At 37.8% G+C, this 24950-nt stretch overlaps 1 protein-coding gene across 50 annotated transcripts in view; it reads left to right on the top strand.

Moving 5' to 3' along the window:
* The window catches only part of DYM (dymeclin), a 411382-nt gene that overhangs the window by 88542 nt on the left and 297890 nt on the right, over nucleotides 1–24950 (top strand). For all 50 annotated transcript variants that reach the window (XM_001151222.8, XM_009433974.5, XM_024350839.3 and 47 more), the window contains one exon: nucleotides 8605–8677. In XM_001151222.8, the coding sequence (XP_001151222.1) occupies nucleotides 8605–8677 (73 nt within the window). The remainder of the gene's footprint in view (nucleotides 1–8604; nucleotides 8678–24950) is intronic.

Here is a 24950-nt window from a genome sequence, read left to right as displayed (position 1 = left end):
GATGTGGTAGCAGATTGTTAGGGAGAATTTGTATTATTATATGAGGATAGCTCTTCCATTAGTCCATGCCTTTGAGAATCAGTCAAAGGGGACAAAGCCAGCCCTAGGCAAAACTATGAAGTAATACAAAATTGTTTCCATTTTCCTTTTGCCTTCAATGTGAGTTTTTCTTTCCTCTGGCTTGGTATTATACCCCATTCTTGCTAAGGTAATACTGATATTTATTTCACATTTGGCGTCTCATAAATCCAATATTTTAAATCCTTAGGGGCCTAAATCTGCTGTTTGTTTTTGGAAACGCTTCTCATGGCTTGTTTCCTTGTGTATTTGATGTCATTGATTGTATTATTATTATTATTATTTTGAGACAGAGTTTCTGTCACTCAGGCTAGAGTGCAATGGCATAGTCACAGCTCACTGAAGCCTCAGCCTCCTGAATAGCTAGGGCTACAGGCACATACCATTAAGCCTGGCTAATTTTTAAAGATTATTTTTGGTAGAGATGGGGTCTCACTATGTTGCCCAGGCTGGTCTCAAATTCCTGGCCTCAAGCAATCCTCCTGCCTTGGCCTTCCAAAGCACTGGGATTATAGGCATGAGCCACCACACTTAGCCTTGTTTGATCTTATTTGAGGCTCCAAATAAGGGAGAGATTTGCATTTGCTTCTACAGGGATCCAGGGCCTGTAACACCTGATGCCATGTTAGCATCCTGCAGCAATTCTTGACTTAATGTGGAGTCTCAGGTTCAGGCCCCATTCCTTGCCACTGACTGAGGCTTAGTCAGTGGGCTTCATTCTAACTGGCATTCATCCTCAGGGTTACCTATCTTAGCATTTGCTTACTTCTCAGTGTTTTACTCTGGATTCAAGTCCATTTATTTGCTCGTAGGTTGTTCTTTTGGTTATAGGGTTGGAGTCCTTAGAAATTTGCTTTACATTCTGGGAAGCCCGTCAATGCACTAAAAAGTGTTATTTTAGCCAAGAACTAGATGTTTTGTACAGGAGGGCTTATTGGAGTAACTGCTCCACCATGCTGCAATGATAGTTTCTTTTTCTTTTATGTTGGAGACAGCGTCTTGCTCTCTTTCCCAGGCTGGAGTGCAGTGGCATGATTTTGGCTCACTGCAACCTCCACCTCCTGGGTTCAAGTGGTTCTCCTGCCTTAGCCTCCCGAGTAGCTGGGAATCACAGGCGCATGCCACCATGTCCAGCTGATTTTTATATTTCTAGTAGAGATGGGGTTTCACCATGTTTGCCAGGCTGGTCCCAAACCCTGACCTCAAGTGATCTGCCCTCCTTGGCCTTCCAAAGTGCTGGGATTACAGGTGTGAGCCACTGAACCCGCCTATAGTTTCTTTACAATTATTTTTTGTTTATTTATTTTTTAAATGAGGGAAGAAGCCTTTGGAGATTGAGAGGCTGAAGATAAAAGCAACAAAGTGGGGGTGGTGGGAAGTAAAGCTGAAAGGAAGGTCTAGGGAAGTAGGAGGTGCTAGGTTGAAGAGCCCAGAGAGGGAGTTAGTCCTGTTTTTTTTTTTTTTTTTTTTTTTTTTTCTGAGATGGAGTTTCGCTCTTGTTTCCGAGGCTGAAGTGCAGTGGCGCGACCTTGGCTCACTGCAACCTCCGCCTCCCAGGTTCATGCAATTCTCCTGCCTCAGCCTTCCAAGTAGCTAGGATTACAGGCGTGGGCCACCATGCGCAGCTGATTTTTGTATTTTTAGTAGAGACGGGGGTTTCACCGTGTTGGCCAGGCTGGTCTTGAACTCCCGACCTCAAGTGGTCCGCCCACCTCGGCCTCCCAAAGTACTGGGATTATAGGCGTGAGCCACTGCGCCCAGCGTTAGTCCTGTTTTGAAAGAGATTACCACCTGTGGCCCAGTGGGCAGCTCTGTGAGCACTGAGGGGAGGGAGGCAGCAGATCAGCTGCCCAGACCTGGGGCGAGCAAGGTGCTAGGCCCAAGACACTGTATGACCTGTGAGTACAGCTTTGTGGAGAGTAGGAAAGGGACAGGGACTCGACAAAGCCAAGCAGAAGCCTGGCTTTAATGGCACTTCCATGGCATAAAACAGTTCAATATAAACTTATTTTTAAAAAATTATTTTGTGGGACTTATTCTCAAGCATAATGGATTAAACATGCATGTTTGCTTTCTCCTGGAACTCCAATAAAATATCAGCAAAGGGACTTTTAAAAAGTCATGAATTTATTAGATTGAAGAAGAGAGGGGAACACAATGTTAATAACATTTTGAAAGTTGGAAAATGGAGTAATGATGAGCTTCACTGATCTGTGAAAGCTGAAAGCTAAATGGCTTCAAGGTTGGAGAATTCCAGAAAAAAAGCCAGTTCTTACTCCAGAACCCTGGAAAGTCTTAGGAATCAGAAGTGCCAGGGGTCTCTGAAGGCATTCAGGCTTGGTTGGAAGAAGCAGTTCTGTCCAAGGTTCTGTCCCTTCCCATGTGTTAGGAGGCCACCCCCCTTCCCAGTTTAATACTAGAGATCTGTTATCCATAGAGGCTGAACCCAGAGAGTCTCCTGAATGAACTCTCAGGCAGTGGGGAAGGAGGGTGGCCTACTGAGACGAGGGCTCAGTGGAAAGGCCACATATGGAAGGGTAAGGTGTCTTGACTAGGCTGCTAGAATGCTGGCACCAGGATTTTACCCACCCTATTCCCTTTCCTGCCAGATTAGTGGATACTCTTATAGAGAAAATGAACCAAAACGGGGAAAAGGCTTACATTTCAGCGTCCCCCAGTGAAGCAGCCCGAAACCCTCCAGTGGGAACCGCCGTTTGGCAGGCTCTGCCTGTGCACACCGCGCTTTCAGTCAGCATTGGCCTCACGCTGGCAGGTCAGTGGAGAGCCAAGGATTCCAAACAGTGAAGGCAGTGGCTGACTTGTGAGAGATCAAAACGAAACAAAAAAGTGATACAAGATAGGAAATTTGTGGAAGTATATTTAAAATTTGTTAATTACCCCCTCTCTAACACAAGCAGTTTCCTTTCCATTCTCCCCAGGCTTAAAACATTTTTGAAACTCTTTCTTTGGAATCACCTTCAAAACCTGTGGCATGTTTGTTTTGCCAAACTCGGTGGCGGTGAGTCCTGTGAAACCAGCTTTGTTTTTCCAGATGGCTCAGGTGCTTCGGCTGCCACGGCAGCAGGTTCTCTGCTCTCTTTTCTCTGCTGGAACTGGGCCCTAGAGACTGGGGCAGGCGGTAGGTAGCTCAGGAGGTAAACCCAAAATTGTATAGTATGTGGTTGGGTGGTTTTTGCTTTATTTGTTTAAATACCAAATTTAATAATTTAACCTTATTAGTTATAGGTAAGCAATGCAAAAAACAAACCCATATGGAAAAATGTGGCCCAGAGAAAAAAGAAAGCATGGACTTATTCCTTTAAAATATTGACTTGTAATATATAAGACTTGTAATCTGTATCTGCAGAAAAACAAAAGTGCCTCTAGGAATTCCTGAACTGTTCTTTGGTCATATAATAGGTGTGATTGTTTTGTCATATTTCTGTCTCTTCTCTCCCTTTCTTTCCCTTATGTTATCAGTGGAACAAAATCAATTAAACTTTTCTATAGGCACATTTTATAATCAAACCTGGTAGAGTATATTATCTTTTAGGGTAATTAGAAACATTTCTGTTTGACCAAAATAATAGCAGTCAACCAGAATTATTACTGATCTGATTGGAATGGTATAGGACACAAGCTTATAAATACTGTAGTGCACTGAAATGCAGATCACTTTTCTTTTTAGAAGAGTCCTTTTGCCTTTCCTCTTTATGATTAACCTACAAGAGACATTTTTGGTTTTGCTAATTAGAAGTTTAAATCTAATATTTTAGAATAACTTCAATGTTAGTTTCACTATTAAAGTGGCAAAAACATAGACTCTACCGTGAGTCTTTTATTTTCTGAATATAAGTTTTTAATAAATATAATTTAATTATGTGTCTTCCATTTTAAAGAAGCCAATTTTATTCTGAACTTCTAAGGTACTCTTTTAACCTATTTTTGGAGTACAGCCCTGTTCGATTAAGTTTTTAGTACTTGTATTTGGCACAGTGTAATTTTGGGCAGCATTAAAAAACTGGCAGTTCAACCTTCTGAACGCAAAGAAAACAAAGACAAAAACTCTGTCTTTTAACATTTCTTTTAATGACTGTATGTATTCTGATTTAAATCCATATGTTTCATTTTTCTGGTTGCTTTGTTTTCTAATGATCAGTGAGTGCTTTTTAGAAATAATTTTTTCACTGTCTTCCCTTCCCCTCCTACTGTGATGGAAGGCATTTGATTAGGACAGTATTGTACTGTTCTCTGCTTCTCTCCCTAAGGACAAAACAACAGTGCTGTCTCACTCAGCACATGGTGCTGAATGGATGCTGAATAGAATTAACTAACAGGGACTGCAGCTTAATTTTGGGTATAGATTATTAGAACCTTAAGGGACCCTAGATATCATCTCGCTTGTCTACTTCTTCCCCTGGTGAAGTTCTTAGGGACTAGAGCAGTGGGGCTTTAGAGTGAGAAAACTCCAGGGATAGGGCTGGGATTTTAGTGACCTTGTTCTGCACAATACGGATGATAACAGCTTATATTTATTCATTGTTTTAGATTATTTGTACATTGGATTTTGAAGGAGTCAAGAACTTCTAGTATGTGTTGATGAATACATAGCATGTCATCTTTATGTGTAAACTAATATGTAGTACTTCAGATGTCTCCCTCCTAACCGGGCCCATAGTACTTGGGGTTTTGTGTTTACAGTGTTCAGTAAAACATGAATTGGTTGAATATTTTCCCCCAACTTTGTATAGAAACATATCTTTAAAAATAATTTAAAGGATATTTTCCTTTTAATTTTTTTCCTTGGGAGTATAGATTTGAGTTCCAATCTGGTTTCTGCCCCTTACTCTAATTAAACTAACCTATCTGAGCCTTGATGTCTTCATCTGTAAAATGATGATCATAATCATTAACTATTCATCAAGAGTTATTGTCAGGATTAACGTTAACATGACATTGAGTATAAAGTGCTCATCACAATGCCTGTCAAAGGGTAGAGTACTTGGTAAATGTTTGCTGTTAATATGATCTTATAGAAACTAAGACTTAAAATATTAAAATATTTGTCTGGACCTATTGTGGTAATTTAAAACTCTTTAAGGGAGAACTCTTGTTTGTTTGTTTGTTTTAAGAGACAGGGTCTTGGTATGTTGCCCAAGCTGGCCTCCAACTCCTGGGCTCAAGAGATCCTCCTGCCTCAGCCTCCTGAGTAGCTGGCACTATAGCAGGTGCCACTGCGCCAAGCATTGAGAGAGAACTCTTAGGAGAGAAATGTTCTTTCTTAGAGAACTCTAAGTTATAAAACTTTACAATACAGTAAACACACTGAATCTTTGCAAAGACCTTTGCTCAAAGAACCTCAGTTTATTTTGTCATTGACCTGCAAATTTCAAGAACTTTTAAGATTCTTTTTACTGTATGAAATGCTTGAATGTGTTACTATACTTTTTGTAGGTGAGTTTATATTTATTTTTTGGAACTAAGGAAGATATTTGGCCTTATAAGAAAGCTAAGGTGATATAAGTGCTAGTTGGGAAATAATGCAATATGAATGCCTTGCTTGATGTCAAACCTAGTAAGCAGTCAAATCTTGTCAATCTTCACTTAAAATACAATTATTTACTTCTAGATTAGCTGAGAAACAAGAATTTAGAATTCTGAGGAATTTTTTTTAGTGAATGGAAGTCTTAAGAGATTTCAGCTGGAAATTGCTTATTGTCTTTTGTTAGAGCTTTGGCCTCGAAATATTACATTTTACTTCTATGAAATATGTTTATCATCATCTTCATTATTTTATTAGATTGGTAACAAAGCTGTGTGTATACTCCTTAATTGACCCAACTGTAAATTTGGCCGAGGTTGTGATTTGAGTGGCACATGGAATTGAATAGAGAATCCTTGTCATCATTTTAAGATGTAAAAATTAGGTGTTTTTATACCCCTGGAAGTTAAAAAATCAAATCAGGCACCATCTGTGGTTCCTGAGTGCTTGGTCTCTCACCTTCCGTAATTAAAAAACTGTGCTGGCTGCTTGGCTGAACAGGGATGTTATTAAACTGGCATTTGGTCTGAAATGTTTCTTAGGGAATCACTGAGTGATTTTAAGTGTTCTTTCTTGGGCCTGGGACATTGCATCCTGTAGAATGAGTTAAGGAGTGACCATTTAGCAAACATAACATTAAGTATATATTACATACCAACAAATCAACTTGTTGGAGTAGGTTGTTAACTTGAGTTATGTTGGACAGCCTTGGCAATGAGAGGGATTTTAGTTAGATCTGGTAACTAATCATGCAGTCCCAGAGACAAGTGTGACTTACTCTTTTATTTATTTTTTCTTCACTAATAATAGAGCCAAGCCCGATGTTTCTTGGAGTGAGATTTAATTTGGTTGTTGAACTTGAGTCTTGTTGTGTATCCTTTTTAGCATCGATTGCTGTGTTCAGCATGATTTAATATTCTTTTTAAGATTTGTACTTACCTCTCACGGGGTTACTGTGCCAGTTCTTTTTGTGGCAAAGCAGGATGAAATTTCTTTATAATTTCTGAATGCTAGGTGATATTGTAGCCTAGAAAAGAAATTGCTAAACTTTTTTTTTTGAGACTCCAAGTGCTTTGATGCTTTGCAGTTAACTGCTGGATTTTTTCTGAGATGCTTGGGCTCAGTTCAGCAAATTGTATTGAGTACATACTATGTGCAAGCTCTTTGTGAGTCATCATCCTCTAGCAGTATAGAGTCCAGTAGGGGCCTGCCTGCTTGTAGACAAAAAATGATGGCATAATGTAACCAACATATGAAACGCAAGAGGCATGCACAAGGCATAGATACTTTATAGATTATTCAGGGTGAGACAAGGGAGTGGGTTTCATGGAGGATATGAAACTGAGGATGGTTCAGATGGATACAGATGGGCTTTTTAAAAACTAGGTTTTTATTGTTGGAGGCTATTCCAGGCAGAGGGAATGTTACTGAGGTGTGAAATGGCATGTAGTGGATAGCTTGGCATTGCTGGAATATACACTGCAGTACTGGAGGAAGATAAAGGTAGAAAGGGATGCAGGACCTATATCTCCAAGAGTCTGGCATGCTGTACTTTGGAGCATGGAATTTTTCTGATATATATTAATCAGCTTAAAGTAATTGAAAAGATCTAAGCCAGGAGAGTGAAAGGATGGAGTTTAGTTAGCTCTGTCTGATTGCAATCTGGAGTTTGGATTGCAGAGGAGTAAAATTGGAACTACAATACTAACTAGTTATGAAGGTTAAAGGAGTCCAGGAGTCAGTTTTCTTTCTTTCTTTTTTTTTTTTTTTCAGACACAGTCTTGCTTTGTCACCCAGGCTGGAGTGCTGTGGCGCGACCTCAGTTCACTGCAACCTCTTCCTCCCGGGTTCAAGCAATTCTCCTGTCTCTGCCTCCTGAGTAGCTGGGACCACAGGCGTGCGCCACCATGCTGGACTAATTTTTGTATTTTTATTAGAGGTGGGGTTTCACCATGTTGGCCAGGCTGGTCTCGAACTCCTGACCTCAGGTGATCTGCCTGCCTTGGCCTCACAAAGTGCTGGGATTATAGGTGTGAGCCACCACACCCAGCCCAGGAGTGAGTTTTAATTTAGTAAACTTGTTTAGCTGAACTGTGGTGATGAGATAATGAACAAAAAAGCATGACAATGGTGGAACTCTGGGGAACATGCCAGTAGTTGAAACGTATTTTGAGGAAGCAGACACTGGGAAGAAATAGAAAAAGAAGTTGGTTAAAAATAAAGTATTATAAGAACTGAGAAAAGAAAGAATTTCATGAAGGAGTAGGTGTCAGTAATGTCCAAGACCAGAAGTCACATAAGATACTGACTGACTTTGGGAATTTGGAGGTCACTTACCTGTAGTAGTTTGGGATAGGGGAACATTTCCATTGGAATGGTAATTTGCATCCTGCCATTGCCACTTATTTATTCTGTGACTTGGGAAAGCCGTTTTACCTTTGACTCATTGTCTGTAAAGAGGAGGTTGGCCTCTTTAATGGGGTTCAGTCTATGATCTGTGGAGTGCCAGAGGTTCATAAAAGGTACCTTGAGGCCCTCCCATCAAGAAATCAAGGGTAAGGCCAGATATTTGTTGGGGAGGGAGGGATAAAAGTCCTCTACCCCTGCTTCAAACAAAGCAGTGAGAGCAGCTTGATTTTTATCTGTTTCATATATTTGGCTTTAATGTAAGATTTCATTGAAAGAAACACAGTGCAGTATAAGAAATCTGACAACTACTGGCGTACAGGAGCCTAAAGTACCTTCAAGCTTTAAAAGCTGTATTATTAACAGCAGGTGTTGAAAGGTCCTATGCTAGATGAAGATCATCATAGATGCTAACCTATTCATGATTTGGATTTTATTCAGAGGTCAACATTAATATCTGAGTTTATATAATGATAACTGTTTGTATTCTCATTAGGAATCAAAATGTAACTTCTGAACAACTGTATTCTACTGTGTACTTTGTTAAAAAAAAAAAATCTTTTTATGTGTCTTACCAGGTTCTGACTCAGAAGATCTTTTGGAAGAATTGCTGTGCTGTTTGATGCAGTTGATCACTGATATTCCACTCTTGTAAGTTCTGGCTAGGCCAAGATTTGTTTTATCTTCTTTGTATATGGCAGATAATCATTGATCATGTTGAGAAGTTTGTGGGTCCTTGTATAGTACTTATATGTGTGCCTTTTAAGGATTCTATATCCACAGAGTTCTTTTCTCTCTACCTAATATTTAGACTGACTCTTCATCGTCAAAACAAAAATGTTACGTTGTTAAGGGGAAAACAGTGAAACTATATTAAGAATATGGTAGGCACAGAATTAATCTCTGTATTAAGAGATCTTATAGATCTTTGGAAACAGGATTTTAAGAGAGAAGCAATTTGAATCTACTTCATATTGTGGTAGACACAGTGAGTTGAGTTCTCCTTATCTTCCTGACTTCCTGATTGTATTTCCAGCCTCTTTTGAAGCCAGGTTTTCGTTTCCAGCCTTCTTTGAAGCTAGGCATAGTCAGTGAGATGTAGGGGAAGGTCCTCCAATGAAACCTCTGGGTGAAGCTCTCTAAAAGGAACTGATTGAGTCAGCTAGGAGGCACATCTTTTTGATCTTAACAGCCCTTTCTCCTGCTGTCCGGAATGTGGATAGTCTTTTGAGTTGCATAGCCTTCTTGGCACCATGAACCAAGAGACTTACAGAAAATTCTGTTTTGATGTCATTGAGCTGCTGAACCAAAGTCAACAACTACCAGTACCACCTTTTTTCATCCTGGACTTCTCATGTGACAGAAATAGACCCTTATTTGTTAACACTGCTGTAACTGGGCTTCTGTCACTGCAGCTCAATGCAATTCCTATGTGATTCGAAATGTTCATCTCATTTGTTGCTTTTAAAAATTTAAAGTAGAGACAGGGCCTCACTATGTTGGCCAGGTTGGTCTTGAACTCCCAGCTTCAAGTGATCCTCCCACCTCAGCCTCCTAAAGTGCCTGGATTACAGGTGTGAGCCACCGTGCCTGGCCTCATTTGTTACTTTTAAAGCAGTGATTCTCCACCAAAAAAAAAAAAGTATTGGCCAGGTGCAGTGTCTCACGCCTGTAATCCCAGCACTTTGGGAGCCTGAGGCAGGTGTATTGTTTGGATGCAGGAGTTGGAGACCAGCCTGGGCAATATAGTGAGACCCTGTCTCTACTTAAAAAAAAAAAAAAAAAAATTAGGCCGGATGCAGTGGCTTATGCCTGTAATCTCAGCATTTTGGAAGGCCAAGGTGGGCGGATCATGAGGTCAGGAGTTCAAGACCAGCCTGGCCAACATGGTGAAACCCCGTTTCTACTAAAAATACAAAAACTAGCTGGGCGTGGTGGCGCATGCCTGTAATCCCAGCTACTCAGGAGGCTGATGCAGGAGAATCGTTTGAACCAAGGTCGGGAGGCAGAGGTTGCAGTGAGCCGAGATCGCGCCACTGCACTCCAGCCTGGGCTACAGAGCGAGACTACGTCACAAAAAAAATAAAAAATTAAAAAATTAAAAAAATATATTGTCCCCCTGAGAAGCCTTGTTTGACATTTCTTTGATAATTGCCTCTCCCACTTAATGAAATTTGAATCCCCAGACACACTGAATATCTGTTTATGTCCTGCAACCCTTTGGAGGACCGCAAACCATTATTATTGTATCTATGAAGATTTTTACTTACCTCTGTGGAACCAATTTACATCTCCTGTTGAAAATGCATATGTACAAGGAATTATTTTTGAAATAAAAAAGTAGATTTTAATGTTTCTCATCACAGAATCTCAGTCTACATGGAGATATAATTGGAAATGTGCTATTTGTCTATGGCCCCAAAAGGAAAGACAGATATTTGTGAGAAAATAGGCTCCAGGCTGCTGTTGTACATGAATGCAGCATCTAGAATTTTAATATAGATTTCGAAGTGAGAACCACCAACCCCTGTCGTGATATGGCCTGGTGGTATGCACCCAGGAAAGTAGGGCTGAGGCAGCTGAAGAGTCATCGCCTAGGGAAGGAAATGGGACAATTTCCCATTCAACCGGAGCTCCTGCAGCAGACACATGTATGACATCCTTTCTCCCCTTCCATTCTAACAGAACTCCAGTATTGTTTAGAGTGGTGCTGTGTGCCCAGATTAGTTTTTCAGACACTTTGGCAGTTCCATGTGACCATGTGACATAGTTTGGGTCAAGTATATGTGAGCAGAAGTCATGAACTTGCAGAGCATATCCACTCTAGCCTTTTGCTCATTGCCTTCTCTTCCTTCCTGGAATGTGGAGGCAATGCTCGGGCTGTCTTGAAACTATGTTAATGAGCATTGCATGCAAAGACTAGTGTCCTGGGAGCATGGGACATTGGTGACAATATGAAACGATTACATTGGCCCTGGATCCCATATCTTTGGGTTTCCTCTTACATGAGAAAAATAGATACCTATCTTGCTTAGGCCACTGTGGTTAGGTTTCTTTTACATGTGGTCAGATCAGGGAAGGGAAACACATATACTGTGTACTGTTTCTTTGTCATGGTATATGGAGTGCTTCATGTGTTCCTGATGTAATTTTAAAAGTAGCACCACCTGCAATTTTTTTTCTTTTTTTTTTGAGATGGAGTCTTACTCTGTCACCCAGGCTAGAGTGCAGTGGCGGCGCGATCTCAGCTCACTGCAACCTCCGCCTCCTGGGTTGAAGCGATTCTCCTGCCTCAGCTTCCTGAGTAGCTGGGATTACAGACGAGCGCCACCACACCCGGCTAATTTTTGTATTTTTAGTAGAGATAGGGTTTCACCATGTTGGTTAGGCTGGTCTTGAACTCCTGACCTGTGATCTGCCCGCCTCGGCCTCCCAAAGTTCTGGGATTACAGGCATGAGCCACCACGCTCAGCCCTAAATATTTTTTTTTTTATATAACACAATACCAGGAATTTAGTGTATATCCTAAATGAGTACACACTTTTTTTTTTTTTTTGCCTTTATTGATAAAATGTTTTGGTGACATTCAGGGTGATGGAAACAGTAAATACCTTTAGATAGTAAATTGGCTCCAAACACAATGAATAGAGCAGCCATTTAAACACTCTTGAGGAGCAAGCTGATTGTGTTGTAATATGTCAAACATTTCAGTGTTTTAATGTGTTTATACCTTTTAAATTAGCTGAAAATGCACAGCTAGCCAGTTGTCTCCTATTATGTACACTCAGCTTTAACCAGCTGCTGAAACAATTTCTGATGATTTAATGTTCTTGGAACTCCATCCTACAAGGTTTGTCTTGGTAACGGTTTCCATGTGAAACCAAACTACTCTTTAAATGTTTCATTTCCTCTAACTGTAGTGCAGTATTTATGGATCAGTGTATAATTTAAGAGGAAATAGGAATATATGCAAACCAGGAATGCTCTCACACCTGAACATCATCAGAAGTGCTATAAACGTTTCACATTTCACATTGGTAATTCATCCTGTGCTGCATTAGCAGGTAAATAACAAGATGAAATGAATTTTAATGGCCACTGAGGGTAATTCAAACTAGCGTAAATGTTTCTTATGAGACTTTTAAAATCATTCTGTTAATATTGAGAGCAAAGGGTTTACCACGGACATATACATGTGTATGCTATATATTTATTTAGAGATCTGTAAACTAAAATGTAAATGATACCTTATTATAAAGAGAATAGGATCAGTGGCAGTACTTGAAATAAACTCCCAGAAGTTCATTACAGTGATGTTTGTAGGAGTTCATTTGTAATGAAGATTCACTTTTAAGTAGTTAGTGGCTACTGTTTCTCAGACACTTTGGATTTCTTGATAAAATATTAATTCACGGAGGTACTAATCTTCATTAAAATTGTTCATCTTTCAGGAATCCTTCCTTAACTCCATAGCTCTCAGCATTTATATATTTAAAATAAAGATTAAGTCATGCACGGGCTTGACATTTTTCAGTGTATATTGGATCGATCCCACTAGAATTTAAATAAATCTGCCAAAAGCAAATCCTTGCCTTTGATTTTTATACCTTCCCTGTGTCTCAGTGAAGTAAACAGGAAAGTAATAAAGATAAAGGTATTTTCCTCAAGACACTAATATGGAGTGTTCTAACAGAAAGAACGTGGGTAGGTAAGCCAGAGGTAAAAGCCCAGCGCTCGGAATTTGTGACACTGTCTGGGTTCTTGTAGTGTTACTATAAGGGCTGAATGAGACTTGTGGGAACCAACCGAGTGGTGGAGTCAGGTGTGGCCATAGCCGCAGAAGCAGTGATGCCATATAGACCCATCCTTGTATTTTGGGGCTACTTGTGATGCTGTTTTGTTAAGAAATGGAAGTTATTTTGAGGACTCAAATTAGATTTTTTTCCCTTGTCTTTGTATCTGTTTTTGTTGCTGTCATTTTTCAGCAAATCTGCGGCTGTTAGTTGTACATGAGGATGTCAGTGTCAAGCACAGGCCCCACTCCTTCTCACTAGTGCCACCACTCTGGGCAGGTCTGCTCAGAGTAGGCCTCTTTCTATTGGCCTCAGACCCAAAATACAGCCTCTTTCTCTGGGATCCATTTCTGTGGTCTTTCTTATGAACCTGTGAACTCATTGAGGACTGTTTAATTTTTATCCTGGCCCTGATTTGCAGATTTGTCAATTATAATTTAATCTAAGAAAACTTTTTGTAGTTTTTTTCGTAAGGTATAGATTGATGAAGATGAGAGTTTCATAATTAATTGCTTTCACTGCCTTTTTCAGGGAGTGTGTATCTATTTGTGTACTGTGACTTGTCGAGTACAGGGGATATCTGATGTCATCTGCTAACCCTCACTGGTGGTCTTGCTAATGTGGAGCATGCCAGTCCATGCTGTGTCTAGGGCCTTTGCCTTCTTTCCTTCTACAGTCTGTCTTCCTTTAGATATTTGCATGGCTCACGTTCTGACCTCCTTCAAGCTTTCATCTGCTTCAGGTTTTGTTTCTTTAGAAATGGCCACCCTGACTACCCTATAGAGTAGCTTTGACCACCTGAAAATAGCTGCCCTCTCATTCTGTGTCTTTTTTCATGTGTTATTTATTTACTTATTTATTTATTTTTTTGAGATGGGATTCCCACTCTGTCACCCAGCCTGGAGGGCAGTGGCACAATCATGGCTCAGTATAGCCTCAACTGCCCAGGCTCAAGCAATTCTCCCATCTCAGACTCTTGAGTATCTGGGGCCACAGGTGTGTGCCACCATGCCTGGCTAATTTTTAAAATTATTTTTAGAGATGAGGTCTTGCTGTGTTGCCCAGGCTGGCCTTGAATTCTGGGCTCAAGCAACCCTCCTGCCTTGGCCTCCTAAAGTGCTGGGATTACAGGCAAGAGCCACCACACCTGGCCTGTTTTTTGTCTTAACACTTTTCACTACTCTTCATATTACCTGTTACCTCTCTTGCTCATATTTTCCCAATAAAACTGGAATGAAACCTCCATGAAAACAAGGGCTCTGTGGCAGCATTTGGTTTGCTTACTGCTGCTGCCTCCATGATATTCAGGTTAGCTTGGCACATGGTAGACTCAAATATTTCTTTACTGAGTAAATTAGTAAGGGTCTAACCTGTTCACTGTGCTTAAAGCATTTTGTTTGTTTCTCAGCATCTAGTCTATATGGAAACAGTATTGTGCTAAGGCATATTCCACTGCAAGTGTAATGGCTCATTTGTAGTTGGCACATTGTAACAACAGGGTGTCTTACTGACATTGGTAGTAGAAAGGGGCTACTGGAAGCTGAAACACTGAGAAATAACACCTGAGAATGTTTAAGGGACTAGTAGATTAATTAGTTATAAATGCTGAGTATTCTGGGGCCGTTTAGTTTAGGGACGATGGGCTTTATATCTCAGTAGTCCCTAGATTATTCTTAGTATAATAATTTCTTTTTAATTCAGGTCATCCTCAAAAACATATTGTGAATATACTATGTGTGTACAGTGGAGTAGACCCTGAACATAAAAAGGTGTGACTCTTGAAGAGCTTAGAGGTAGATAGACAAAAAGATACCCCGATGAGAAGAACATTGGTAGATGCCACAGTCATTTGGAGTTGAACAGATTAGCACTGGCTAAATCATTAAAGAGGCAGAAAAGAACTGGATAGGGACTTCTTAGGTATGAATAATGTATTTGGAAAATCACAAGCACATTAGGTTGAGCAGAGGGTTTGTGGAATATTAGGGATAAAGAAGCAATGTTGATGTAGCAAAGACTCAAATGTTAGAGGACTAAAGATTTGATTATTTTTAGGGTTCTCTGTTTATTGAGATATAAAAAAGAATATAATTATTAGAAATATTTTTCTAAAATCCATTTTGGAAATATTTGAGTGTGAAACTGAGAATCTTATTTATAAAATTCAGCTTATAGCATTTTAAAAATGTAATAACATTATATAAGATGCACATTTATTGGATCCATAGACTAATAGTACTGGGTTAGATGTTCTACTGTGGAAATTTGAGTACTGAAAACATTTGGTAGTAACAGTGAGTAGATGGTTCAAGAACCTAAAGAGTCATAAATGGTTTCTTTATGGAGTCTCCAAGTCGTTGGAAGAGAGTGAAGGTACAGGAGAGACCCATGGTTGGCAACGAAGGGCCTAGCTGTTGGGAAAATGCCTTTCTACAGCCCTGCATGTTGATGCTAAAATACTTCTCTGAATCTAGCCGTAAGGTGGGTGGAGGAGTGAGGGTAGGGTTGGGGGGTGACTACAGCAAGTCAGTATTTTAAGTTTTAGGTGTTGCAAGGTAAACATCCAGTATAGCTTTCTGAATGAATTAGGCATTTAAGGCATCGATTGAATCAAAGAATCAAAGATTGTAGTATTTTCAGATACCAAGACAGTATTACGTATTAAGTTTACAGTAGCTTTTTAGTTTGAAAATTGATGTCTGGTGCCTTCAGAGAATTTTTCCTGGTAAAAAACCAAGATTGTTACTGAATGCTGCTGTCAATTTTGTTTACTGTTATTAATACATGTGTAGCAAAATAGGAATAAAGTGATTTGAAATTAATAACTGCAAATTTTAATTCTCCCAACAAACAATTGATTTTTTTCTTTTTAATTTTTTCTGACATATAACTTACTTCTTTACAGAGTAATTTCTTTTCAGACATAATCCAGATTATATTACATTTGAATATTTTCTGGTAGTCATTGATGCTGAATTTTAAATGGTCATATATGTATGCACATGGTTTGGAGACAAAATCACATTGCACAGAGGCTTATAATGAGAACAAATTTTATTTGTCTCATCCCTTTTTAAATGTTTCCTCCTGAGAGACAAACTTTGTAAATTCTCACCTGTTCTGGTGGTTTATATAAACCTTTACCTTCATTTAACCTTTTATATTTCTAAATAATATACCATTATTTTGAAAATATAAGTCTTTATATTTATTTTTTTACATTTAGTTTTGAGAGTAATTTTAGGTTCACCACAAAATTGAGCAGAAAGTACAGAATTAAAAAGAAAAAAAATTAGTTGTTTGTTGGGAGAATTAAAATTTGCAGTTATTAATGTCAAGCCACCCCCACACACATATAGCCTTCTGCACCGTCAGTGTCCCTCAGCAGAGGAATACATTTGTTATAATTAATAAACCTGCATTGGCACTGGATTATCACCCAAATATAGTTTACTTTAGTGTTCCCTGTAGGTGTTTATCTTCTATGGGATTAGACAAATGCATGATGAAATGTATCTATCAGTGTATCATATTGATCAATATATCTATTGTATCTGTCAATGTGTTGATCAATGTATCAATTGTATCTGTCGGTTGTATCTGTCAGTGTATCAATGTATCATCTATCTATGTATCATCTGTCTATCAATGTACCTATCAATTATTGATAGATACATCTGTCTATACATTGATGTCTATCTATGATATCTATGATAGATATCGATGCATATCTATTGATATCTATATCTATTGATATCTATACATTGATAGATACATCTATCAGTGTATCTATAAGTTTATTGATCAGTGTATCAATTGTATCTATCAATGTATCAATGTTGATCAATGTATCTATCATTGTCATGTACAGAGTAGATCAAAGGATGATGGTTAAAGTATGTTTAATTTCGTAAGAAATTTATATTCTATGGGATTAGACAAATGCATGATGAAATGTATCTATCATTGTCATATCATACAGAGTAGATCAATGGATGATGGTTAAAGTATGTTTAATTTTGTAAGAAATTTATATTCTATGGGATTAGACAAATGCATGATGAAATGTATCTATCATTGTCATATCATACAGAGTAGATGAATGGATGATGGTTAAAGTATGTTTAATTTTGTAAGAAATTTATATTCTATTGGATTAGACAAATGCATGATGAAATGTATCTATCGTTGTCATATCATACAGAGTAGATGAATGGATGATGGTTAAAGTATGTTTAATTTTGTAAGAAACTGCTTAACTGTCTTCCAAAATGCCTGTACCAGTTTTGCCATTCCCACCAGTAATGAATGAGAGTTCCTATTGCTCCACATCCTTGTCAGCGTTTGGTGGTGTTGGTGTTTTAAATTTTGGCATTTGAATAGATGTGTAGTGGTATCTCATTGTTTTAATTTGCAGTTCCCTAATGACATATGATGTTGAGCATCTCTTCATATGCTTGTGCCATCTGTGTATCTTTTTTGGTGATATATCTGTTAGTCTTTGGTCCACTTTTTAATTGGGTTGTGTTCTTGCTGAGTTTTGAGAGTTCTTTGTATATTTTAGATAACAATCCATTAACAGATATGTCTTCTGCAAGTGTTTTCTCCCAGCCTGTGGCATTTCTTCTCATTCTCTTCACAGTGTCTTTCACAGAATAGAAATTTTTAATTTTAATGAGGCCCTTGCTCTCAGTTATTTTTTTGATGGATCATGTCTTTCACAGAGTAGGAAACTTTAAATTTAAAAATTTTAATCTTCCTATCAATAATTTCTTTCATGGATTGTGCCTTTGGTGTTGTATCCAAAAAGTCATCACCATACCCAAGGTCTTTTGGATTTTCTCCTATTTTATCGTTTTAGAGTTTTATAGTTTTGCATTTCATATTTAGATCTGTCTTTTTTTTGCGTGTGGATATCCAGTTGTTTCAGCATCTGGTTGAAGAGACTACCTTTCCCCATTATACTGTCTTTGCTCCTTTGTCAAAGACCAATTAACTATATGTGGGTCTATTTCTGAGTGCTCAGTTCTGTTCTGTTGATCTATTTATTCTTTTGCCAGTGTCATGCTGTCTTGATTACTGTAGCCTTGTAATAGGTCTTGAAGGATAATTCCAGTCCTTTTAGTTTGTTCTGCTGTTTCAATTTTGTGTTGGTATTTATAGGCCTTTTGCTTTTCTGTATAACTTTAGAACCAGTTTGTTGTGTTACTACAAGTTACTACCAAGTAACTTGCAGGTGTTGTGATTTGAATTGTGTTGCATCTGTAGATCACATTAAGAGGAATCTTGACAATATTGAGTCTTTCTATCCATGAATATAGAATATCTTTCTATTTATTTAGTTATTTGATTTCTTTCATCAAAGTTTTATGGTTTTGCTCATACAGCTTTTATACATATTTTGTTAGATTTATATCCAAGTGTTTTATTTTCTTGGTTCTTAATGTAAATGTATACCACTTTTTTGATTCATTAAATTATTTATTGACGTCTGCTCAGATGATTATCTCCTTCTACTTGCACCTTTTCCCTTGCTATATTCTATTATATTTAAATTATCATTTTTAGTTTTTCTGTGTAATATATGTCTTTATTCCTTCAAATATAGGCAGTAACACTTGACTTTCCCTTTGTAAATTAAAGATACTACTTCCCACACCCTTCATTCAGTTCTCTTTCTTTTCTCTTCTTACTTGTATTATCTGTACTTTAATATCTACTTATTTTATCCCAGGATGACAAGTTTACTTAAGAATATTCTTTGTAGGAAGTACACAAAAGGAAGCCAAAGAGCAGGGATTAGTTGGGTTCAATAAAAATAATGAGAAGACGGAACTCTCCGTCTCTTAAAGTTTTACGATGTATTTTAATTGTTTTAAAATATTACTAATTTCTAGATCAGAAGACATCTAGGTAAATCTTGTAACATGATTGGAGCTAAGTTAGGGGATAGATAATCTAAATGGGAGAAGTGACTTGGAAATGTGTATATTTTCTTTGAGTATATTTATTGTTTTGAGAATTTACTTTAAATCGGCTAATGAAACTACTCTATGAAGACCTGACTAGGGAGGAATTTGGAAACTTTTTTGTTTCTACATTTTGGACCTATTTTACTCCCTCCCAAAAATCTGTCAGGATGACAGAGTATCAGAATTTACAGAGAAAGCAATATGTGTACTTGTAATTTGCAGTAGATATATTGTATTTCAATAAAGAGTATTGAAAAGCTTTAAAAAAAAATCAGACCCTCCCAGTAATGTACTTAGGCACAGGGAGAGTTTAATAAAGTAAATCACTAGATACTGTCAGTTATTTGGGCATCAAACTTTGCTAAATAATCCGTAGTTGATTCCTTAAGAGTCAGCTTCAACTACAAAAATCCACTCCAGTATCACAGGAGGTTTTATTTTATTTTAAAAGTTAGGTTTATTGATGTATAATTTACATTTAGCAAAATTCATCTTTTCTATTGTTCAGTTCTATGAGTTTTGACAAATGCATACAGTTACACACACTGAAATTATAATGTAGAACAATTCAATTACATCCCTCTCAAGTTCCCTAGTTTCCCTTGTAGTCAGTCTGTATCCCAACTCCTAGTCCCTGGCAACCACTTGGCAAGAAGTACAGCGTGATCTACTTTCCCATGTAAGTTTTTGTTTTTCTTGGAATTTAATGGCATTTCTTAGCTTTTTGTGTTTTTTCCTTTATTTTAGCTTCACTTTTAAAAATAAAGCTTTATTGAGATAGCATTCATATGCTACAAAATTCAGCTTTCTAACTTCTACAATTAATTGATTTTAGTGTATTCACAAAATTGTACAACCATCACCATTATCTAATACCGGAACATTTTCAGCACCCCAGGCAGAAGCCATGTGCCCATTAGCAGTCACTCTTCATTTCTCAGCCCCTAGCAAAACTGACCTACTTTGTGTTTCTATGGGATTTGGCTATTCTGGACATTTCATACAAATTGTATCGTATCACATATGGTCTTTTGTGTTTGCATTGTTTTACTTAGTATGTTTTCAAGGTTCATTCTAGTTATAGCATGGATCAGTACTTCATTCTTTTTTTATTATTTTAGCCTAATTTTTGAAAGTTCTACGTGTAGTCTTGGGACTACCCTCATTGACACCATCAGTCCTCTTGCTTCAATCTAGACTAGTTGCTTTCTAGGGCTATCACATAGCTGTGTCATCTGGGATTCCTCTTCAATATTTTCTTGGGTGGCCTCCATAGTTGCCTGATATTCTTTAAAGCCATTTTTGGTTTATTTCCTCAGTTTTCATGTAGCACATTCTCATGTAGCTTTTGAAGAAAGTATTAGTCCTTACTTGTCTATATTTGTATGTATTTGTCTTGTATGTCTACCTTTGAATGATAGGTAGGCTAGTTATGAGTTTCTGATAATCAGTATTCCCTAGAGTTTTGAAGGTATTCCATTATTGTCTAATAATATTATTAGTGTTGTTAGAGGGAATTCTGATGCCATCTGATTATCATTGCTCTGTATGGTTTTTTTTTTTCTTTTCCTCGGTGGAAGATTTTAGAATCTTGGGTTTGTCTTTAGAATTCTGAAATATGGTGATGTGTTAGTGTGGCTGATATTTTTTCATTGATGGAACTGCTTATTAGTCAGTAAATATTTGTTCTTCAACTATGGGCAGTTTTTTGTGTTATTCAGTATTTCTTTGTGCATTTCTTCCCTCTTTTTAAATGTATTTTTATTTATTTATTTATTTAGAGACAGAGTCTCGCTCTGTTGCCCAGACTGGAGTGCAGTGGCACAATCTTGACTCATTGCAACCTCCACCTCCCGGGTTCAAGCGATTTCCGGCTAATTTTTATATTTTTAGTAGAGCCAGGGTTTCACCATGTTGGCCAGGCTGGTCTTGAGCTCCTGACCTCAAGTGTTCTGCCCTCTTCAGCCTCCCAAAGTGCTAGGATTACAGGCGAGAGCCACCGTACCCGGCCCTTCCCTGTTTTTTTAAGTCTCTCTAAAACTCATGTTCAAGTCAGATACTGGACTTTGTAGATTTAACCTCTCTTATCTCAACTTTTTAAGTCTCTCTAAAACTCATGTTCAAGTCAGATACTGGACTTTGTAGATTTAACCTCTCTTATCTCAACTTTTTACATCTTTTAAAAAAATTCTAACTTGTTGGAAATTTGTTTGATTTTTAGCTTTTGACCTCCCTCATCAAAATTTCTGTACTAAAATACTTATTTTTAATAGGTAATATGTGTGCATGGAAAAAAATCAGACGGTATAAAAGGGAATATAATAAGTCATCTTCTCACTTTGGACCCTTACTGTCTAATCTTCTATTCCCTCTCCCATTCATAGCATACCGCATAAAAAGTGTTTCTTGTTTTTTTTTTTCTTTCTTTTTTTCTTGAGACGGAGTCTCACCCTGTCACCCAGGGTGGAGTGCAATGGTGAGATCTTGGCTCACTGCAACCTCCGCCTCCCGGGTTTAAATGATTCTCCTGCCTCAGCCTCCCAGGTAGCTGGAATTACAGGCACCCGCCACCATGCTCAGTTTAGTTTTGTATTTTTAGTAGAGATGGGGTTTCACCAAGTTGGCCAGGCTGGTCTCAAACTCCTGACCTTGTGATCCGCCCACCTTGGCCTCCCAAAGTGCTGGGATTACAGACGTAAGCCACTGCGCTCAGCCAAAAGTGTTTTTAAATAAAAATGATACCAGCCACACAGACTATTCTGTAAGTTGCTTTTATCACTTTTAACTTGATTTTTCCCAATCAGTAGCTATAGATCAACTTTGATTTTTTATAGCTATGTATGGATTGTCTGAATATATCATAATTTAATCAGTCTCTTATGAAAATTTAGTTCATTTCCAGTCTTTTACTGTTATAAACAACACTCCAATGAACATTCATGTACATAAATTCACTTCATATATACAGATATAGCCATCATATGTATTTTAGAGTTGGCATTAATTGTGCACATTTTAAGTTTTGATAAAGATGTGATAAATTTGGTAACAATTTATTCCCTAAAAAGATTATACCAATTATAGTCCCACCAAAAGCCTCTAGTAGACCCTTGCAAACATTGTACATTATAAAATTTTTTGTAAGTTAAAAATTGAAGTCATACTGTGATCCTTTTTTAAATTTTTTTGAGACAGGGTCTCTGTCACCCAGATTGGAGTACAGTGGTGCGATCACGGCTCACTGCAAGCTCGAATTCCTGGGCTCAAGCAAGCCTTCCTCCTCCACTTCCCTAGTAGCTGGGACTACAGGTGTGTGCCACCATGCCCAGCTAATTTTTAAAATTTTTAGTAGAGACGAGGTCTTGCTATGTTACCCAGGCTGGTCTCAAGCTTCTGGCCTCAAGCAATCCTTCTGCCTTTGCCTCCCAAAGTTTTGGGATGACAGATTGAGTCACGGCGCCTAGTTATATTGTGATTCTTATGTGCATTTTCTCATTGTAAGTGAAGTTGAATATCTCTTAATATTTTTAAAAGCCATTTCTAACATTTGATGAAATTTTACAATCATTTTTAGTTCCGGAGAGTTCTTTTTCTCTGATTATTCCATGTTTTATGAATGCAACATTTTGAGTTGACCTAATTGCACTTTGGACATGTACTTACCCACCATAAATTCTATACTTGTTACAATTTTGGAATATTTGCTTTATCATTATATGTCCATCTTTTCAATCTGTCAGTCTATCTTAATTTTTGTTTTTAAGAATATTTTTAATAACTTTTTTTGTGTTGAACTTTAGTTTATTTCAAGAAAATTTATGGCTATATTTTAAATATTTGATGCATTTTTTGCATATACAGTATAGTATTTAAGTTAATAAAAGTTCAGTTTTTAATATTTATGGTTTTATGTTTTGTTTGTTTGTTTGTTTTTTGAGACAGTCTCACTCTGTCACCCAGGCGGGAGTGCAGTGGCACGATCTCGGCTCACTGCAACCTCCGCCTCCCAGGTTCAAGGGATTCTCATGCCTCAGCCTCACCAGTAGCTGGGATTACAGGCGCCCACCACCATGCTCGGCTAGTTTTTATATTTTTAGTAGAGACGGGTTTTCACCATGTTGGCCAGCCTGGTCTTGAACTGCTGTGCTCAAGTCATCTGCCCACTTCGGCCTCCCAAAGTGCTGAGATTATAGGCGTGAGCCACTGCATCTGGTGTGGGTTTTTTTTTTTTTTTGGTGAGGAGTCTCACTCTGTTACCCGGCTGGAGTGCAGTGGCGTGATCATGGCTCACTGCAGTCTCCACCTCCTGGGTTCGAGTGATTCTCCTGCCTCAGCCTCCCGAGTAGCTGGGATTACAGGTGTGCACCACCATGCCCAGCTAATTTTTGTATTTTTAGTAGAGACGGGGTTTCACCATGTTGGCCAGGATGGCCTCTATGTCTTGACCTCAGGTAATCCACTCGCCTTGGCCTCCCACAGTGCTGGGATTACAGGCGTGAGCCACCGCACTTGGCCCATTTTTTTTTTTTATAAATCATAAAAAAAGTAATGGATATTTTAATTTGTGTGATCCATCCCTTTAGTTTTTATATATGATGAAGTTGATAGGTATTGTGGTCGATAATGGTACTGAGTGGCAGTTCTGAGACTAAAATCCACATTTCTTGAATCCCAAATGCCAAGCACTGTTTCTTCTAGTGTTAAGACTTTTATAAATGAGGAGTATTACCATGTCTTTGATTTGTTAATTTTTAAAACTGGCCATTATACTAACATACTTTTGTTGATAATATCTGTACTATAGCATATTATTTTTTAGTCTTTCCCCATATTTGACTCCTAGAATCTCCACGTTGGCATGCATTGATATTTCTAAATTTTGGTCTCAATCCTTTGAACTTGTCAGTTGTTTTTATTAAACTTATGTTCCATTTACAGTACCATCAGGTTTCTTATCCAATAGTAAGTAAAAGGAGGATGTTTTTTTCCTCTGTATTCGTTGACTGCTCTTAGCCAACACTAACACCCATTTCATGAAGTCTTTTGTCTTTATCCAAGTGTTCCACTGTGCCCTAGCAGTGCAGTGCAGGGTCATGGCGCCTGTCTCTTTTTCTTCACATGAAATTAATAACTTGCTCCAGCAGTAGTTTGTTCTAGGACATTTCCAGAGCAGATGGTGGAAAGTTCTTGGGATAATATGGCAGCCAAAGCAGTATTTTGGCTTTTTAAGGTTGACTTTGTTTTGGTGATTGTGTAATGAAAATCTTCTGACATTAAAACAAGAAAGATCTGTTGGATTAAAACATTTTTCATCTTCTAAAAACCACCACACTCAGCATGCTAGAATTTTGGTTTCTTTCAAGTATTGGCCTCTCTGGCTCTTTTTCCTGATTATTTGGCACTTAAGATAGCCAAATTAATATATTTTTAATTTTGTCTTCACAGAAATGTAACATTGCTTTTGAATTCCTTTTTAAGAGCATTATAGAAAGTTACAGGAGGAAATGACATTAGAGGTCCTCTTGCACAGTGTACTTATTTACAAATAAGAAAACTGAGACCCAGAGAAGTTATTTATTGAAGTTAACAGAGTGAGTTAATAGATACTTAGAAGCAGACCCTAACTTTCTTAATTTTGAATAGGTGACTCCTGCAGCATACTGTTTGTGATTAGGGTAACTTCGTTTTTTTCTTTGCTTTTATTTCAATATGTTATATTTTAATGAATAGAAGTTCAGTTTTTAATATTTATGGCAGTCTTCTGTTTTTAGTTATTAACTTAATTTTTATATAGATGATGCGTTTATATTATTCAAAAATCCAACACATAAAAGTATGCATGAACAATCTCCCTCTCATCCTTGTCTCCCATCTCCCTAGTCCTTCCATTGGCCTCCATAGTTAACTGCTATTCTTAGTTTCTTACTTGCCCTTATAATTTTTTACAAGTATAGAGATGACCTACAACTTAATGATAATTTGACTTATGATTTTTTGAATTTACGATTATGTGAAAGCGATAGGCATTCAGTAGAAACTGTACTTCAAGTACCTATACAACTATTTTATTTTTCACTTTCAGTACAGTGTTCAATAAATTACATGAAATATTCAACACTTTATTATAAAGTAGGCTTTGTGTTAGATGACTTTGCCCAA

Source organism: Pan troglodytes, chromosome 17 (assembly GCF_028858775.2).
Source record: "Pan troglodytes isolate AG18354 chromosome 17, NHGRI_mPanTro3-v2.0_pri, whole genome shotgun sequence".
NCBI lineage: Eukaryota > Metazoa > Chordata > Mammalia > Primates > Hominidae > Pan > Pan troglodytes.
This window is presented reverse-complemented; position numbering and strand designations above follow the sequence as displayed.